Here is a 12,533-nt window from a genome sequence, read left to right as displayed (position 1 = left end):
CACAATACACTGTGAATCCACTAGTCCCAAAGGGTAAGGTCAACACCGGAGCTGAAGTCAAACAATCTTTCAGCTTTTGGAAACTTCTTTCACACACGTCAGTCTACTGGGACCTGACATTCTTCTGAGTCAACTTAGTCAAAGGTTCTGCTATCCTCGAAAAGTCCTGCACGAATCTAGTAGCCTGCCATTCCTAAAAAACTACGCACCTTAGTCACCATGGTCAATCTCCGCCAGTCAGTCACCGCCTCCACTTTCTTGGGGTCTACTTGGATACCCTCCCTAAACACAACGTGTTCTAGAAAAGCAAAAATTGCTAACTAAAACTCACACTTGGAGAACTTAGCATATAACTGATGCTCCTTCAATGTCTGAAGTACCATCCTCAGATACCACAGGTGCTCTTCTTTGCTTATGGAGTACACTAAGATATCATCAATGAATACTATGGCAAAACGATCTAGGAATTGTTGAACACCCGATTCATCAAATCTATGAAAGCTGCAGGAGCATTTGTGAGTCCAAACGACATCACCAGGAACTCATAATGCCCATAATGCATCCTGAATGCCGTCTTTGGAACGTCTCATTCACGGATCCTCAACTGGTGATATCCCGATCGCAAATCAATCTTGGAGAAGCATACAGCTCCTTGTAGCTGATCGAATAGATCATCAATACGAGGAAGTGGATATCGGTTACAAATCATCGCTTTATTCAGCTGCCAGTAATCAATACGGAGTCGCAACATACCGTCCTTCTTCTTCATGAATAGAACAGGAGCACCCCATGGAGATGTATTGGGTCTAATAAAACCCTTATTTAGGAGGTCTTGTAACTGCTCCTTTAACTCCTTTAACTCGGCTGGTGCCATTCAGTAAGGCAGTAAAGAAATAGGTGTCGTACCTGGTACCACGTCGATGCAGAATTCTATCTCTCTATTGGGCGGCAATCCTGGTAGCTCTTCTAGAAATACATCAGGAAACTCACAAACCACCTGAACAAATTAGCTCTTATTACATGCAGTGATATTGATGTTCCAAAATCATATAAAAGGTGCTCTTTATATTCCATTATGCAAAGAAGCTATAGAACAAGAAAAACAAGCATTACATATTAACAACATCTGTCAACTTGTTCCTCAGCTTCCATACACAAATATAATCGCGTCTAAATAGATTTTCATAATAAATTTTACAGAATATAACAAGATTGAAAGATACAAGGTGTGTCTTATAGCTCAAGGCTATACACAGGTGGAAGGCTTGGACTATGAAGAAACTTATAGTCCAGTTATCAAAGTTACCTCCATTAGACTAATGATTGCAATTGCTATCGTATCAAAGTGGAAAATGAGACAACTCGGCATGAAAAATCCATTCCTTCATGGACGTTTGCAAAAAACCATGTACATGGAACAACCTTTAGGCTTCAAGGACCAGACCAATCCTACCTTTGTGTGCAAATTAAACAAATCTCTTTACGAGTTTAAATAATCCTTGAGAGCTTGGTTTAATAGATTATCTGATTTTTTAATTCATATTGGGTTTGAATGTAGTAGAGCTGATCAATCATTATTTATTTTTCACAAACACAATATTGTTATACTCATGCTAATCTATACTGATGATATCGTGCTTACAGGTAACAATGATAACTTCATTCACTAGTTGATCATACAACTCAGTTCCAAATTTGCTTTTGGGAATAGAGGTTCAACATCACCCAATGGAGTCACTCTTTTGCAAAGTCAATACACAAAGGAACTCCTTTATCGAGCCAAGCTTCTTATTAACTCGCACTTTAATACTCCTATGGCTCTCAAAACTCAACCATCCTCTCAAGATTCAAGTCCTATTGATGCAACCGAGTATCATAGCCTAATAGGAGCACTACAATATCTTACATATACTCGACTATATATAGTTCAAGCAGTGACCAAAGTATGTCAGAAGCTTCAAGATCCAACTCTGAGCGACATGAAAGCGGTAAAATGGATACTTAGATATCTTAAATGTACATTACATTTTAGACTCAAGTATACTACTTAAAGCACTCTCTCTATGGCTTTTATGATGCAGATTGAGCTGGATGCCCTACTACACGAAGAAGTACTACTGGTTATTGCATCTATCTAGGTGCAAATTGCATATCTTGGTCTTCAAAAAAGCAATCAACAGTTTCTCACTCGAGTTCCAAAGCTGAATATAAAGCACTTGCATTAACTATAACTGGACTTGTTTGGCTAACTTTTTTCCTTCGTGACATTGGCATAAAATTGAACAAGGCACCCCTAACTCTTTTGTGACGATAAAAGTGCTTTATATATGACTATCAATCTAGTTTTTCATCCCCGTTCAAAACACATCGAAATAGATTACCACTTTGTTCTAGAAAAAGTAGCTATTAGTGCTCTCATAACTTGGTATATCCCATCCACTAATCAAATTATAGACATATTCACGAAGCCTCTATCCAAGTTGCCATTTTTCAACTTTAGAATCAAGCAAATAACAAGATTCTTACTAATATCATGGAATATGTTGCACTATCTATAGGAATCAATCAAGATAGATTTAGTCCTAATAAATAGCTTAAATATTTACTTCCCTTGTTATAATTAGTATATTTATATTCTATTGTATTGCTGGTATAAATAAAGAAAATAAGATTACATTTGTTTCATAAATTATTTTAACAACTAAGATACTCGTTAGTGAGTTAAATATCCATAAAATTAAGAGTTACATATTAATCTAGTGTAGATTGATTCGGGTAGTATGCAATTATATTCTCTGGATTAGAAACAGTTTGGATAATAAAATTATTTTTTAGATGAATTTAGGATGGATTTGGGTAAGTATATTTTAATCGGATTGGATTTAGATATTTTGAAATGGTTAGGTACTTGTTGCCTAGAGATGACAGAATTTTGTCAGATCCAGGAAACCTAATCCGACCCGTTCGAATATGAATTTTAATACAATATTAAAGACACTCGAAATGCCCTGAAACCGAAACTGCTCGAACCCAAAATGACACAGACCCGAAGCAATCCTGAACCAAAGTGATATGAATTCAAGTAACTTGAAATCGAAACAACCCAAGCCCAAAAATAGATAAAAAATCAAAAATAATTTGAACTTGAAATTATTGAAATTCGAGACCGACACGATCTAAGACCCAATAATACTCGAGCTTATAACCAATAAAACTACATTCAAAATCCAAAATGACCTTAAAATTTAAAATAAAAATAATATTTTGCTGACATCTAATTATCATATATAACTAATCTTAATACTATTTTTCTTAATATAATTTATCTTTTTTTTTGTAATATCATCTCTAAATTTTTATTTTTAAAATTTTACTATATTAAAAATTGTTAATCATTAAATAAAATAACTAACTTGAATTTATCTATATAATATCAAAAAATAAAACATTAAAAGCTACTAAATAAAATACTGAAGTTAAGTATTTTGTAATTTAGTTTAATTTCTATTAGTTTTTTAAAGAAAAAAGGTAAAATTATTTTATATTATATTTATGAAAAAAATATCTAAAACTGAAAATATAATTATACTTTAAGTATAAAAATTAAATTAATAATCATAAATTTTTTTTATAAAAGTCAAGAAACTTAATTAATAATAAAAAATTAACTAAATAAAATATCGATATTGACACCATTTTGAAGTTAAATCTTTTTAATTTACAATACTTTCTTAAGTAAATTAAATAATTAAGTTAATTATTCTTAAAATTAATAAAATTTATATTATATTATTTTTTTTAATTTTTAAAAATAATCCAAGATAAATAAAAATAATAATTTAACAAAAAGGCAGCCAATGCATAAAGAAGTTCCATTCTAATAGAAAAATTTGAACTTCAAATATTTAACTAGAAATAAAAATATAAAATTTTATTGGATAAATTTTATAAAATTAAAAGATAAATTATATAAATTAATAATAAAATTTAATCTAAATTTGATATAAAATTAAAGGCAACATGAATTAAATTTTATCTGAACGACTCAATCTGAACATATAATGATTTGAATATGAAAAAAAAGTAAAACTAAAAAAATATGAATCCGGACTGATAGAAATTCGATCAAATCTGAATTCGACATTATTGAAATTTGAAATTATATGAATTTAAAAAAGAACCGAATCTGAGATAATTAAATTTAAAATGATTTTATCCAAATCCGAGTCCACGGGCCTGTAAAACGTTGCCATTTCTAATTGGGAATTAACCATTTCAGGACCGATTGTAACCGGGCCGGTTGAGAGTTAGAACAGACTCGTGGTGATGGCTAGAGCTAGACTCGTGTAGTTGCAGAGAAGGCAAACCCTTCGTCGCTTTTCGTTCTTCATATGTGAAAATATAACTCTGAACTAATAATAAGGAAAAGGGAATGTCTTTTTGTCTTTCTGTATCAACACCAATTATTTTTTCTATAAAACCTTTCTTCTCTGTAAGTCTCTCAATCCTAATAATACTATGTATGCTTTTCTATAACATTTTTGCTGCGTTTTGATGTGCGTGTAAATTTTGTTGCAGATGTTTAATGGAAAGAAAAGGACAGTAAGTAAATTGGTAGTAAAAGCAGGGCCCAAAAGGATTTGCTTTGACAAAGAATGCAGAGAAGCTTTGCAATCTGGAATTGATAAGCTAGCTGACGCTGTTTCTGTCACCTTAGGACCTAGAGGTATCAACCAACCTTATGGGTTCTTTTTTTCTTTTGTATGTTATAGTGTTACAATTTTCTTTTCAAAAAACCCATCTCTTTTTGATGTTTAATTGCCTCTATATTGTGTTTCTCCATGTAATCTTTTTTTTTTTCTTAATGCAATAGTTAATATAATTTGGCTTTGTAGGGATGTTGAATATGCTTTGTGTAGTTTGTTAATAATTAATTATAGGCTATAATAACGCATTACTGAAGAAGTGGCCACAATTTCAATGAGAGTTGGTACTTCTTTGGTTATTGACCCTTTAGCTTCTCAGGCTTAGCTGATATTTGATGTTGTTAAGTAGATATGTGTTATTCATATGTTTTAATCAACATTGTGCAGGACGTAATGTTGTTCTTTCTGATTCTAAGACATTAAAAGTAGTGAACGATGGTGTTACAATAGCTCGAGCCATAGAGCTTTCAGATACAATGGAGAATGCTGGAGCAATGCTAATCCAAGAGGTTATTCACGGTTGCTACATGATCCCCTCCATAAAAGTATTCATAAATATGTAGTGCAAGTAGACAATAAATATGTAAAACGAAAATGCTCGCCTGCAGGTTGCAAATAAAATGAATGATTTGGCTGGTGATGGTACTACAACTGCAATCATTTTGGCTCGTGCAATGATCAAAATGGGCCTGTTAGCAGTTGCTTTTGGGGCCAACCCTGTTTCTTTAAGGAAAGGATTAGATATGACTATAAAAGAATTAGTTGAAGTCTTGAAGGAGAAAAGTGTTTCAGTGATAGGAAGGGATAACATTAAAGGTCTTTCCTTCACCAGTAGTTGGATTTAGTTAAAATGTTAAAGTTGATTTTACAAATCTTGAAATTCTTCTCCCCCTCGCCTCCCCTTCTTTTTCCTCGTATTTTGCAGCGGTTGCTTCCATCTCTGCTGGGAATAATGAATTTGTTGGGAACTTAATTGCGGAGACTATTGACAAGATTGGCAATGATGGAGTAATCTCAATTGAATCATCTTCGACCTCTGAAACTTATGTGATCATAGAAGAAGGAATGAAGGTAATTTACTGGCAATTGAAATCTAAAACTGATTCTGGTTTTGATAATTGTTTGGACATCTGGTAAGATATACACAGGCTTGGTGAAATTTTTTTTAACTTCACATCAGTTTCATTCATAGTCAAAATGTAATATAGTCTCTCAATGTCCAAGAAAATAAATGCATGAGATTGTAAATTTTTTGCATTGCCTATGCTAGTGCTGCAGATTGGTTTATTTGTAATTGAAAATAACATGTATGCTATGCTGCTTACTTCGTTCATAATCAGGACACTGGTATAAAAGAACATTCTTTAGAAACAGCACTAGCCTTTAGTGTGTAGATGTATTTTAGCACTCAAGCTTAAAGTGCCTTTACTAGTACATTTTCAGGAGAATGCGTCATCTCTGGTCTAAAAGAATAAACATTTCCAATTGTAATTGTTTTAGATGATTAGATGCTACATCCATTTTGCGGATCTTTTCACTCTATCTTTTGATTTTACTTTTGATTCCCCGTGCGTGAACATCATATTATTCCAGAATTTTTATTTTATTTTTCATTTTGTTATGTTTGCTGCTGTTGCTCTACAGATTGATAAGGGCTACATGTCTCCCCAGTTCATAACAAACCAGGAAAAATCTCTGGTAGAGTTTGACAATGCCAGGGTACTAGTAACTGATCAACGGATTGCAACTGTCAAAGAAATCGTCCCTTTGTTGGAAAAGACTATGCAATTGAGTGTCCCACTGTTAATCTTTGCTGAGGATATGTCAAAGCAGGTACTGGAAACACTAGTGGTGAACAAAATGCAAGGTTTATTGAATGTTGCTGTTGTCAAATGCCCTGGATTTGGAGAGGGAAAGAAGGCTTTATTGCAAGACATTGCCCTTATGACAGGTGAACTCATATCTTGCTTTCTAACTTAAATTTGGTCAGTCCATTGGCAGCATTCAGTCGGTTTGGTTTACTTGGTCCAAAATTGCTTTAAAATCTAACCAATCTAAATTATCATTAAAACTGAATTTATTGAATCATAATAATCTAATCCAGTTCAGTTGGCTATTCAATTTTTTTTGCTTCTGTTGGGATTTTACTCTTTGGCCCAAAAATACACTAAAATAAATGGATACTTTTGGGTTGACCTGCCATTTTAAATAACACCCCCTCCTTCTGTAAATAATCCCTTATCTTATTAATATCTCTTTCCAGATGTTTCTGTTGAAAGAAAAAGGGAGTTTTGCAAGTATTGTATAACATGAATTTCTTCTCCAGACCCAAGGCTGTCAGTTTTCAGAAATTCCTTAATGATAATCTTATAGTAACACCTCTTTGCCTGTCGCTTCCTCTCCTGTCAATTTCTTGGGGTAGTAGTTTTAAATGCTTGTGCAATCAGAAATTTGACCAGCTACCTCATTATGTTCACAGCAAATATAAGATATCGCTTAATTACAAGTCAAGTTCGTCATTACGTCATGGCTATATATAGCAGGAACCTTCCCTGCATCTACTCTTATATAACTGATTTCATCTAAATGATTTCAGGTGCCGATTTTCTTTCTGGAGATTTTGGTCTGACTCTCATGGGCGCAACCTCAGATCAACTTGGCATTGCACAGAAAGTTACCATAACAAGTAACTCAACAACCATAGTTGCTGACTCTTCTACCAAAGCCGAAATTCAAGCTAGAATTCTTCAGATGAAGAAGGACCTTGCTGAAACAGATAATAAATACTTGTCAAGAAAGCTCTCAGAAAGAATTGCCAAATTGTCTGGTGGCGTGGCTCTAATCAAGGTTTGTATCATGATAAGCTAGTGTGCAACGCCACTTCCGAGGAATGGTGTGGCTCTGTGTGCTGAATGGATAAATCTTATAGTATATGCATCTTTTGCACGAACTGCTTAGCAGTTGGATTTAGAGTATGCTTGCACTTAGTCTGAAAGTGTTAATATTAGGCACTAAATAATGTGCCATGATTAGGATTGATCATTTTGTGTTCAACAACTCTAGTTCTAAAGATAGTATGCATTATGTCTTATCAACTTTGATTTGCTTTTTGTCTTTTTTTATAGTGTAAACATAATAATTGCCATTGTAGACCTGCCTTGCATAATGCTTTGAAGGAACCTTCTGTCTAGGTAAAAAATTGATTGGTGTGAAACATCTGCACAGCTTGTGTTATTAGGGCTGTTTGGTAGCATGACTATAGCTAGCTTTTGTTTCCAAAGAAAGAAATTCAATGTGAATATTTGAGTTTTCACTACTTTTGACCACTTCCCATACAGTGTAACAGCTGCCAATCACCATCCCTCCTCAGTCACCACCATCAGCACTGAAAGGAGTGTCCTAAAAGATCCTGGTTGATTTGTCCACGAGTGTTCTGGTCTTCATGTAGAAGCTCGTTTGATGATAGGCACCTGTTGTCCCCTTGTGGCTCACCAATTAAAGATATGCCTTCAAAGCAGTTTTCATTTGCATATAGTCATATTGAAGTCCCTAACGACCTTTAGTTGCTTCCATATCACCACATGGGAGTTCATGAAAACCTTACAATAGGCGTACTAGTGGTACCCTGGACTGGATGTTTCTAGTCATCTAATATCCAATTTAACTGAGGGTTCCCATTTGTTTCCCTATATGATTTATTTCTTTTTCTGTGCTAATATGTATTTTCTGCCTCCAATCTAAATGGCATTCAAAAGCTATTATAATTGAGATTGGCCTACAATAAAAATCTGGCTTTTGCAATCTTGTGGAAAAATTCCAGTTATGCGAAATTCTTAGTGAGACTATATGTTGTGCATCAATCACTTCATGGTGTATGAAATTTGTTTATGCTATAGAAGTGTCCAATTGCATAATGTTGATAAGCTCATTTTTGCTGATAATATTGGCATGTATGAGAGATAAAAGAAATAGAAAATTGGTACGCCTTCATTATAAATTGGGAGCAGAGAAAAGGAATTTGGTGACCTTTATATTTTCGAAGATGTACATGTTAAACTGGTAGGAATGGAGGGAAAGAGACACAAATTACTTTGCAATTAATGTTTATTTTAGTTGAACATTCGAAATCTGGTCATTCTTTCAACATTAAGGCACATTTGCCTTGAAAATTATCTTCTAAACCATTTTTCAGAGTTGCTAGTGTATGGTGCACAGGAGAACTTGTGAATGGAAGATTTTTCTTTTCCTAGTCAAAGGGAAAAGTTTTTCATTTTTAAGGAAAATGACTTCTCATTTTCAAAAGGAGAAACCATTTCATGGGCAGAAACCTAAAAAGATAAACCACACAGCTGCAGACCCATTAGTCCACTGCTGTTCATCATTGATGGCAGCGGCCATCAGAAATTACTGTCTGCCGTTGTCAACCACTATGATTACTCCTGTGTAGTTTTCTTTCAATTTTAATATAAATGAAGAAATATGGAGCTTTTATAGGTTCAGATAATTTCAGGGTCTTCTTTATTGGAGAAATTTCAATTGTACTTCAACACCAAAAAATGATTTCAGGTGTGATTTCATTGTTACAAACAAATAATGAAAAATAATTTGTTTTAAAAAAGAATTAAAGTTTTCACAGTATGTTTGCTGACAAGTTATTTTATGCAAAACAAATGAAGCTGGTATGCTTAAACTCTATGGAAATTTAATTTTACTACTCACAAAAACTGAGTTATTTGGAGGTGGACTGCTTGCAAGACGAGACAACAAAGTATTGGGAAACTTTGTCTCACATTAAGATCTTAGACTTTCAGTTAGTCAAGTTAAAAGGAGAGAATTAATTAACTTTCCTTTGCAAGTTGTATGACAAATGATAAACATGAGAGGAAATTTTATAGTGAGACTGTTGATGTTAAGTTTCTTGTTTGACTTTTTTATTTGGCTGTTAATAAAAATGCGACACGCAATTCAGGTAGGAGCGCATACAGAAACAGAACTTGAAGATAGGAAACTCAGGATTGAGGATGCAAAGAATGCAACTTATGCTGCCATGGATGAAGGGATAGTACCTGGTGGTGGTGCTGCATATGTACATCTCTCAGAGCAGATTTCCACCATACAGGATTCAATGGAAGATGAAAATGAGCAGATTGGTGCTGACATTGTGGCAAAGGTTTGTTCTCTTTGCTTATTTTCTTTTCCTTCAACTAATAGTTCATCCGACAATATTGGTTATTGTCTGCGGACTTGTTTGAGAATGATATAATATAGTCAATGTGTACTATCTACAGTTTTCTTTCTCAGATAGTAGTTTTGCATTTCTAATATGCGCAAGTTGCCTTTGAGTGAGTAGCACACAAGGGTTATTATATTTTGACAAAATTGCAACGTCATGCTTATGAAATGATGTATGCCTGTTATATGTTAAATTACATGCTCAGGCCGAAGTCCCTTTCATCACTCGTAGCTGTTCTGCATTTACTGATTAGGTTAGGTGCTCTTGTCAAATAGGCTCAAAGTGCAGTTTTTGGCTTGGAAAAGTTCTAAAGTAGAAGGTGCCTTAGATAGGAACTAAATTAATCTAAGTTGAAAAATCTGCCAAGACATGTAGTTGTAATTTTTTGAGATAATGATATAAATGGTCATTGGAATTTGCACTCAGTTTCATTTTGGTCATAAACATCTTAATTTATTTCATTTCAATCATTCAACTTTAACCGTGTTTAATTTAGTCACCTTTGTAAATGAAAAATTAGCACGTCACAAAAACAGCTAATTGAAAAAGAGTAATCAAGAGAGAAATGTGACGCGTCAATCTATCATTTGTAAGATGACTAAATTGTAACCAGACTTGAAGTTGAATGATTGGAATGCAATAAATAAAATTCTTGTTCCCAAAGTAAAACTAAATGCAAAGTTTAATGACTGTTTTTATCTTTTTCTCAAATCTATTTAACTGCTCCTACAATTGAAGTTTTAAAAAGTAGCTCCTAAATAATTGTTTGAAGAAATTGCATCACCCATACAAGTTTTATGATGCGGTATGGCAGGCACTTCTTGTACCTGCAAAAACAATTGCAACTAATGCTGGGGTTGATGGAGCAGTTGTTGTGGAGAAAATAAGATCTTCAGACTGGAGAATCGGTTTCAATGCAATGACTGGTGAATACGAAGATCTTTTGGACGCAGGGGTGGTAGATCCTTGTAGGGTTTCACGATGTGCACTTCAGAGTGCTGCATCAATTGCTGGACTAGTTCTAACAACTCAAGCTATATTGGTGGAAAGAACAAAGAAGCCTAAGCCCGCTGTTCCTCATGTTCCTGGAATAACACCATAGGAAAACAACTGAGCCTGGAGAGGAACTGAAGAAAGTTCAATCTGCATTGGTATGAAGAAACATACAGCTCAAGCTAGCATAGTTAGACTAAACTTGAAGATTAAAGAAGCTTCTCTTTTTCTTTGGAACTGTCTTTACTCTTGGAATTGCTGGACAGCTATGGCTTCTTATCAACACAAGCGAGAGCTTCAAGTGCCATGTTGGTGGAAGGGTTTCAGTTTTCTGGGTAAACTTTTGGGCCCTGCGTTGGTAGTTTCACTCAACAGGTTATCAGTTACTGATTTGATACCGGCAGTGGCGTCCACCTGATCTGTTGTCTTCCTATTTCATTTTTGTTAAAAAAGATTGCGGCTTATTCAATCTTGTACATGAAGGGAAATGATGAACATTGTGGTAATTTTGCTTTTGATAGCCGAGAATAGCTTTTGAAGTTGCTACTGAAGAAGTAGGGATAGCAGAATAGTTGGTCATTGGCAGGATTGCTTATAGCTGTGCGTTTATAATTATTACCAAATATGGTTGTTTTGTGCTGTTAATGAGATTATCAATTCAATATTATCATCTGCTGATAATTGAATGCTTACCCTGGAAGCTATTTTCTTGCAAGATTGTTCCCTTTCAGTAGTTCCGCACCTGCGCATATGCAATGGCCAAAGAAAAAGATAACTTTTTTTTGGCAGGATGCGTACTTGTACACTTAAAGTTTGTTATTTAAATACTCTAATTTTTTTATCTAATTTTTGAATTTTATTTTTATAAATTTTAAGTATTTTTAAAAGAAAATTACAAATTTGATGTTTTAATTTTTTAATTTTTTTAAATTTAATATTTAAATTAATATATTTTTTTTCAATTAAGTATTTAAATTTGTTAAAAAGTTTGATACGGTGTATCGAACTGGTTTTCCAAATTACGGTTTTCCAAATTAAAGGGTTCACGAGCACTATAACAGTAGGTATTGTAATCATTTTCTTTAATATAGCCACACTAATGAATAAGCCTGAGCATGGATTTCGGTGATTTCCGTCCGAACCGAATAACTGTACCGAAAAGTACCAGAACCGAAAAAAACCGAAAGTTTTTATAACCGAATTGAACCGATCCGAATTTTTTTACTATTACGGTATGATACTGGTTCTTTAGTAAAAACCGTATCGTAACTATACCAGAATTAATCCGTCTTGTACTGATCCGGACCAAACCGTAGAACCGAATTTTTTATATATATTTATAAATAATTATTTATATTATATAAATAATACATATATTAAAAAAAATACATATACTCTATAAAAAAATATTTTATATTTATCATTTATATAATTCAAGTAATTGTTATCGAAATACAAAAACAATACATATTAAAAATAACTATAATATTATAATATACTTTATACTCTATAAAAAATATAAGTTATATATATTAATATGTCACATAGTATATTGATACTAGTAATCTAGTATACATACTATAATACTAGATTTAAAATTT

At 33.5% G+C, this 12,533-nt stretch overlaps 1 protein-coding gene across 3 annotated transcripts; it reads left to right on the top strand.

The window, feature by feature from the left end:
* Positions 1–4,237: 4,237 nt before the first annotated feature.
* Positions 4,238–11,624, top strand: LOC8277205 (chaperonin 60 subunit alpha 2, chloroplastic). Of its 3 annotated transcripts, XM_002528125.4 has the most exons (9): positions 4,256–4,492; positions 4,579–4,726; positions 5,094–5,215; positions 5,315–5,522; positions 5,632–5,777; positions 6,351–6,657; positions 7,303–7,553; positions 9,676–9,876; positions 10,754–11,624. In XM_002528125.4, exons 1-9 carry the CDS (start codon positions 4,433–4,435, stop codon positions 11,039–11,041), a joined length of 1,731 nt encoding a protein of 576 aa, XP_002528171.3. In that variant the 5' UTR covers positions 4,256–4,432; the 3' UTR covers positions 11,042–11,624. The 3 variants fall into 3 exon arrangements, with proteins under 3 accessions (XP_025014734.2, XP_002528171.3, XP_015580263.2); XM_025158966.2 differs by lacking the exons at positions 9,676–9,876; positions 10,754–11,624 and adding an exon at positions 8,045–8,507 and having other exon boundaries at positions 4,238–4,492; XM_015724777.2 differs by lacking the exons at positions 4,256–4,492; positions 4,579–4,726 and having other exon boundaries at positions 5,092–5,225.
* Positions 11,625–12,533: the final 909 nt, after the last annotated feature.

The sequence above is a fragment of the Ricinus communis genome, chromosome 4 (genome assembly GCF_019578655.1).
Source record: "Ricinus communis isolate WT05 ecotype wild-type chromosome 4, ASM1957865v1, whole genome shotgun sequence".
NCBI lineage: Eukaryota > Viridiplantae > Streptophyta > Magnoliopsida > Malpighiales > Euphorbiaceae > Ricinus > Ricinus communis.
Note: the sequence above shows the minus strand (reverse complement) of the source record. Positions and strands in the feature narration are given on the sequence as shown.

Bases quoted from the DNA above. Each gene is read 5' to 3' on its own strand.
- LOC8277205 (XM_002528125.4), top strand. From the start codon at position 4,433: ATGTCTTTTTGTCTTTCTGTATCAACACCAATTATTTTTTCTATAAAA. The intron at 5,523-5,631 runs GTCTTTCCTTCA...CGTATTTTGCAG, and splicing joins AGGAAGGGATAACATTAAAG to CGGTTGCTTCCATCTCTGCT. The intron at 7,554-9,675 runs GTTTGTATCATG...CACGCAATTCAG, and splicing joins GTGGCGTGGCTCTAATCAAG to GTAGGAGCGCATACAGAAAC.